Raw genomic sequence first — 7,499 nt, forward strand, 5'->3', positions numbered from 1 at the left:
GAATGAAATAGTTTTGATTCAATTTGTCCATTTTGTCATTAGCGTAGTTTTTAAGTGTCATACCATGCAGCTGCTACTAACAGCAGTTTCAACAAAATACACGCCAAGGTTTATGAGTAAAGACATCAGGTGTATTTGTGTGTGAGAAAGCAGACTGACTTGTGGAGAAGCCGGTCCTCTTGTGACAGCGAGTGAACTCGATGTTAAAGTAGGTGACCAGAGCGTGGATGTAGTCGTTCCGCTTCACCTGCAGGCAGAATGGTGAGGTGAAGGACAGGTCCTCCAGCTTCACTGTGTAGATGTCCACCTCCTAAAACACACACATCCACAAGATGGTGTCAATTTTCCAATGTCTATTACAGCAAACAACCAGAGTCAGTGCCCCTGTAGCAGAGATACACCTCATTATACACCAGATTAACAATTAGTTCTTGATCCACCCACCTTGATGAGACATGCACTGCTGACCAGCTGCTTGGGATCCACCACATCAACCAGGGGTTCCTTAATTGCCACCTCCTTGATGCATGACATATCAAAACCATACACGTTCTCCCACCCTGCAGAGGCACAAACAGTTTCAGTTCACTGAAAGAAAAAATTATATGATATGCCAGTGGAGTCCGATAGTCATTTTACTGATAAGTGCACCCATTCGGAACAAAAATGCTCGTCCACAACACATAGCTGTAGCAACACACTACAGACTCAGGAAACAGATGACGCCAACTGTCAGAGATAGGCATAGGTTGGGTCAGGTGAAAGACTACTCACAGTGGATTTTGTAGTCCTTGTACTGCCTGTCTTCGATGGCAGTGACATAAAGGGTTGCCCTGTCTGGAAAAATGAGTCCATCTGGTTTCTGTCAGTGAGAAAGAAAGACATAAAACTGATACCTTTAGACATAGATGTATGTGATGACAGACCATCTAGCCTGTCCAACAGCATATGATTATCTGGATTTAAAAAAAATGCATTAGTAAGAAACAATCTATAAATGATTAAACTTTCCCTAACAGCAAACTGAAGCTTAAGATAAAACTTTGTAGAAAACGGATATAACATTCAGTCATTTAAAATATGTTTATGCTTTAGATTCTGGATTTTCTGAACTGGAATTCAGATGAATTCAGTAACTACCTGTATGTTTTTCCAAAACGGCAACAAGTAGCGTTTTGAATTTGATTCACATGACCGACTCCACAAATTAAATATTTCAGCCTAGTTTCACATTCAAGTGAATGGCCATAACAATATTAAGCTGTAAAATTGCTACCGTTTAAAACAATTAGGCATAGAGCATGGAAAATACTCTGGCTCCTCCTACTTCACAACCCCACACATACATACCAGCCACTTGTCCCTGGCATAAATGACTGTGTTGAGCATGGACTCATAGAAGAGACAGTAGCCCATCCACTCAGATATGATGATGTCTACTCCCTCCACAGGCAGCTCCACCTCTTCCACCTTGCCCTTGATGATGGTAACAACTGGAGACAAGAGCAAACAGAAGGTAGTTAAAAATTCTGTAATAACCTGTTATTATATTTCAAAAACATCTATCACAACACAGAAATTAGTGAAAAGATGAACAGAGACCGCTGCCATGCAGTGACTTTTTATGTCACCAGTAGCACTAACATCAAACCTTTTCACCACCAGACACATCACAATTATTGGGCTAGCAATACAGCCTACCAATGCTAAAGCCAGCTAGACAACATAGTCATGCATGTGAGATCACAGACTACTACTACTAGCTAATCAATATGCACCACCAACAGACAGGAGGGTCTACAGCTGGCTATTGATTGGAACGCAGGAACATCCCTATCGATTAATTGGAAATTTAAATTCAGACCGGTCAACTAGTGTACACAAATTCTATGCACAGAGTCTTGCGTGACCGGGAAATGACCCAAAAATAAAAAATAAAATAAACCAAACCCCACACAATCAGGTTATATTTACTCACCATCATCGAGCTTGTTGGCCTTGACAATTTTCACAGCGTAGTCCGAGATGCTGCTGCACTCTATCTATTAAGACAAAGAAAGAACATTTGAAAGCATGCATTACTTATGCTGCTACCATGGACTAAGAAATGCAGTCAATCTGTAAACCAGCCAACTATTTATCTGGAATTCAGTTATTCAGATTATTTAAACCACAGTCAAACTGAAAGTCAGTGCAGCTGAAATTACTATGACAACAAAAGTGAGGCATCCAAGGCACTACAGATGAAAGGAACCACATCAGGTCTCAAATAAAATTAAGTATTTTAGTTTCATTAAAGTATGCAGTGCAGCACTAAATTTAGGCCTCTATAGGAGATATTCGCTCATTTGTCAAAACGTGTAGCCACACCAGGCTTGTGACGGAGACCCGCTTCTATTGGGGAAACATTTGTATTGGAAGTTTTACAATAGTTGTTATACAGCCTAACACATACCCCTATAACCTTCTTGGCTCCAGCTTTGGCAGCGAACATGCAGAGGATGCCTGTCCCGCTGCCCACGTCCAGCACCACCTTGTCCTTAAACAAATGCTTGTTGTGGAACATGGAATTGCGGTAGGTCAGAGTGCGAACTTCATCTTTCAGCATCTCCTACGGTGGAAGTAAAAAGAGACCAACAGAGGGGTTGAGATCTTGTTGCACAAAGATAAAACTTGAAACTGCAGTTAGATCATTTGAATATGAAAGTGCAGCAGTTTGTTCAGTTTAAAATAAATTACCTCATGGATGCCAAAGTGGGCGTATGAGTCAAAGTAGTAATCCTTTGATGTCATATCCTCAGCTGCAGGCTTGGCTGAGCTCTCCCCCTGAGAAACCTCAACAAAAGACACACACAGTTACAACCTGTAATGTACCTGAGCACATTTGTGATTTTTCTGTTTTTGGTTTAGTAGTCATTTGTAGAGTATAGACTTGCATCCTCATCTGGGGATAAAAAAATAAAAATAAAAAAAAAAGTAACCCCATACACAGACATGGCATGAGTGTAAGATATAGTGGCATCTATCACACTAGAAGGAAGTTTCCACAAACATCACAAATAGTGAATAGTCAATGCTGGACCAGTATGCAAGTTCTACTGTGTGGTGTGGTGTAAAAACTTAAAGCCACCGAATGGACTTAACAGTCAAAGTAGGAGGCATTTTGTGTCCAGCAGGAAAACGTTCCCTAAATTTGCATCTTCATAGATTGTGGAATTTTAAAGAAAAGAGATAAAGAAAATATGCCTCTTAAGATTTTTAACATGAATGTTACAATTTTTTGTTTGAATATGAGACGCACACATTATCATTCCAAGTAGATTGTATTTGTATACAAGTCTTAATACATTGTCGGAGGGGATCTTTAAACTCTAAGTGAATAGGAAAAGCCTCCCCGGCAGTACAAAAGATGGGAGCACATGGTTGATTGTACTAGTGGGATGTCTTGGCCTTAGACTAGCGCGCATACACACACACACACAAAGCTCTTAGAATAAACTTTGATGCCAACGTAATTGCCAGGCCTTTACACTCGGTAGACACAACTGGTGTTAACGGTTAAATGCGCTACCTACACGCTACGCTAACTTACTAACGTTAATTAATCGGCCAACAAGATATCACAACGCAACAAAGTCGGTAAATTCCAAGTTGATACCGCTATTAAATAAAGACATCGATGGGGGGAGATATTGGCACAAATGTTGCACCAGCTTAAAACAAGCTAACGCTGGAGCTGAGTAAAAACCTGTGGGGCGGATGAGGCAGCATCCATGCCTGAAGTAGCTAGCTAGCTCGGAAGCTAACACGTTAGTCCCCATGCGGTCCCAAAGGCTCGTCAGACACAGCCCCGGCCGGCTGTCGCACCAACTAAAACACCGTTTGTGTAGTCGCTTAAATGATCAGCTTTGGCCATCAACTTACATTGCCACGTAAATACGGACCGAGTCAAGTGTTTAAATCGAATCTTAAGTCTGTCCGATATACGACGATAAATGAATGAGCGCCAATGGCAGATGCATCACACAAGTAACGTTAGCTAAGTTAAAATGGATGCATCACTACGTACTCAATAAAAACAAAAACAAATGAAGACATGTAGAAGAATTTACAACAGATTTCCTGGAATAATGAAAACATTCATGTTTCGTTTACAAAGACAAATTAAGAGTTTTTTTTGTATCTCCTATTGTAAGACCTTACCTCCATCCTCTCTGCTGGCGCCGCCATTTCGATCTCCTGCCCTGCCTGCGTGAGCTTGGAAGACTTTTCCCTGACCCCGCCCACGACCGCCGTCTTTTATTTCTGATTGGAACGTAATTTAGACCCCGCCTATATTTGTATATAGCCTACTGAAAGTCAGAATTTTGGCATCGAACTACGAAAAACAAATTTACTTTCCTCGACATCGCAAACAAAACACTGAATGTATATATAAGACAGGCAGAAATAAGCACATTTTGGTGATATAAGTTAAATCATAAGGCATCGCATCTCACAGTGACTCTCTAAGGACTGCTGCTGCATTCAGGTGTCCATGGAAAATCTAGTTACTCTCTGCTTAATAGCCATGTACAATTCATTGATAGTATAAGCATAATATACAAGCAAACTACAAACTAAACATCATAGTCCAGTAAGTAGCTATACCAAAAACCCCACCGTATTTTATAGTTTTCTACTAACAGGAAATTATTATGTACAATATCAGACATCAAACTGTGTACTATCTTTGGACAAAAACGTTGGACTATCTGGCAATTAAACTTTAAATTAACATCCAAATATTTCCTTTAAGTTTAATACTTATCGTTTGTTTTCTGAGATCTTTTTGTTGTTGTATGTTATACATGTAATGTAAATCAGAATCAGGTTTATTGCCAAGTAAGTTTTCACATATGAGGAATTGGTACATTGGTGCATAAGAATAACAATCAAGCTAGAAAAAGAAAAATAAAGACAAAAAATAGAGACAATAAAAAGGAGGAGCCACTATATACGAATATAAAGAGTGAGAGAATATGTACAAAATGACCAGATACTTAAATAAATAAGTAAAAGCTGTACAGAAATGTGCAAGATAAAAAACCCCAACAGAATTGTGTTAATATAATGCATATATACAGGGTGGGTTTAAGAGTCATTGTCAGTGGGGGTCCAGGGCCTTGTTGATGAGACCAGCTGCAGATGGAAAGAAACTGTTGCTGTGGCAGAAGGTTTTCCCCTTGATAGACCACAGCCTCCTGCCAGAGGGAAGTCTTTTTCAAAAAGTCTGTGTCAGGGGTGGTAGGGGTCAGCCACAATCTTACCTGCACGCCTCAGGGTCCTAGAGGCATACAGGTCCTGGAGGGATGGCAAATTGCAGCCAATCACCTTTTTAGCGGTGCGAATGATACGCTGCAGTCTGTCCTTGTCCCTGGCAGTGGCTTACCAGATGGTGATGACGGAGGTGAGGATGGACTCATGGATGGCAGTGTACAAGTGCACCATCATTGTCTTTGGCAGGTTGTAAAGGTTGGATTCTAGAGTCTCATTATTGGAGTTTTACCGGGAAATAAGTTGTAATTGTTTGATCGTTGTGAGGAAATGTAGTGTCTGGTAAATAGAATAAAGGAGATAGGAAGAAAGTCAGAGGAAATACTCTACCCGATTTTAAATGTCTGGGGAGGCCTAAAGGTTAATAAGCAGCGATAAAATCCAAGGGCATGGGGGTTCAGGTACACACCTGATCCAGCCCTAACTAATAAAAGCTTTATCAAAGAGAAAAAATGATACATTAAGCCTACTCCTTAAATATGTGGATGAGGGTGTTCTGCCTCCCGAGAACCACAACTGGGGAAGCTGGGTTCCCCACAGGAAGAGGAGCTGGTAACTGAGGCTCTGGCTCTGTTCTACTTTTAGAGACTAATAGGAACCAACAAGTAGCCAGCATTCAGAGAACGCAGTGTTCTAGAGGGGTAATAGGGTTATATGAGCTCTTTAAGATATGAAGGGGTCTGGACCATGAAGGAGCTTGTAGGGGTGAGGAGGAGGATTTTAATTGCCTATATCTGAATTTTACAGGGGAGCATATGCCAGAGAAGCCTAGAACAGGAAGGTATGATTTATTTTCTTAGTTCTGTCAGTACTCCGTGCCTGCAGCGGTTCTGAATTTATTGAAGCGTCCCTAATTGGACTTATTGGGGCAGCCCTGATAATAAGAATTTCAGTAATCCAGCCTAAAAGTAACAAATGCAGGATTAGTTTTTTGCATCTGTCGTGATAGGAATGTGTCCTTAATTTTTGCATGTTATGTAAGTGAAAAAGGCCAAGTGCTAGAGGTTTGCTTTATGGTGGGAAGTTAAAGGACTATATCCTGATCAAAGATAACTTTCCAAGGATTCTGGACAGTGGTGCTAGGAGGCAAAAGGTAATATCATTTAAAGTTAACTATATCTTTAGACATGTGAGTCTCTGGAGGTTTTTTGGGGCCAAGTAAAGAACCTTCAAGTCCGTAGTTTAAACAAATCAGAAAAATTGCAGGACATCCAGGTTTTTAATGTACCTAAGACATGCCTTGAAATTTTAGATAATAGATTTAATTTATGATTCAAATTAATGAATTAAAAGTTGTGCTATTTGACATCAATTTCATCGAAACAACCGTGCCCGTGGCGTGGGAATTTCAACCAACTCGCCATGAAAAGATGGGAATTCTGGTGTCATAACTTCTGCGTACCATGAATAGCCCATCTCCATGCAAACTTACATCCATGTTTAGATAAGAAGTCACCGCCCCTGAACATGTCTATGTTGAAAATAATATTCTAGGTAATAGGATGAGAGACCCACACCAGTAGGTGGTGGAAAGGAAAATGTCATATTTTCAATTATACTACTAATCACATGTTCACATAACTACCCATTAGCAGGGAATGGATGCAGATCCCAGGACTTGAAATTTAGTCAGGAAATTGCCAAAACATGTAATGTTTATGAAAATTTCATGATATAGTGGTGACAGTTTGTTAAAGGGCGTTGTCCGTGGCAAATGGCCGTCCAAAACTATTGGATGTACCGTACCGCCAAACAGACACAAATTTGCTATAAACTTGCGTAGCGTGTTCCACAATATAGTCCAAACCGACTGACCCAAACTTAACGAGGCGGTATTTTGCTGATAAGCACGATCCTCGAACACACATCTAATGTAAGATAATAGGTCCACTAGGTAAGAGTAAATATTCACTAATAGTGAAGAGCGGCACACCTTAATGTGGTTAGAAAAGGGAAATGGTAATCTTATTACTTCACCATATTATTGTATATCTTCCACAGGCAGATTGACAAGATCGATAAGCTGAAAAATTCTGTCCAAGTAAAAGTTTTCTTAGGAGGTAAAATGAATGACGATGAGCATCTTATGAAATTCATTTAAGATATTTTCCCTAAGAACCATGGTTACCACTGGCCGATGCAGCGAAAAAATGCAGCTCCTTTTGTGTTTAAACAATTTGAAC

At 40.2% G+C, this 7,499-nt stretch overlaps 1 protein-coding gene across 2 annotated transcripts in view; it reads right to left on the reverse strand.

Annotated features, from left to right (window-relative positions):
- prmt1 (protein arginine methyltransferase 1) overlaps positions 1-4,276 on the reverse strand; it is a 7,168-nt gene extending 2,892 nt beyond the window's left edge. Inside the window, exons 1-8 of one of the 2 annotated variants that reach the window (XM_035654648.1) lie at positions 4,204-4,276; positions 2,740-2,826; positions 2,456-2,611; positions 1,979-2,042; positions 1,351-1,493; positions 775-862; positions 445-560; positions 160-310 (exon numbers count right to left, since the gene is read on the reverse strand). In XM_035654648.1, the coding sequence (XP_035510541.1) occupies positions 160-310; positions 445-560; positions 775-862; positions 1,351-1,493; positions 1,979-2,042; positions 2,456-2,611; positions 2,740-2,826; positions 4,204-4,230 (832 nt within the window). In that variant the 5' untranslated portion in view covers positions 4,231-4,276. Of the gene's footprint in view, positions 1-159; positions 311-444; positions 561-774; positions 863-1,350; positions 1,494-1,978; positions 2,043-2,455; positions 2,612-2,739; positions 2,836-4,203 lie in introns of both variants that reach the window. The other variant, XM_035654647.1, reaches the window with a different exon arrangement.
- Positions 4,277-7,499: the final 3,223 nt, after the last annotated feature.

This window comes from Morone saxatilis, unplaced genomic scaffold, assembly GCF_004916995.1.
Source record: "Morone saxatilis isolate NCDOM2014 unplaced genomic scaffold, NCSU_SB_2.0 Contig14, whole genome shotgun sequence".
Classification (NCBI taxonomy): Eukaryota; Metazoa; Chordata; class Actinopteri; family Moronidae; genus Morone; species Morone saxatilis.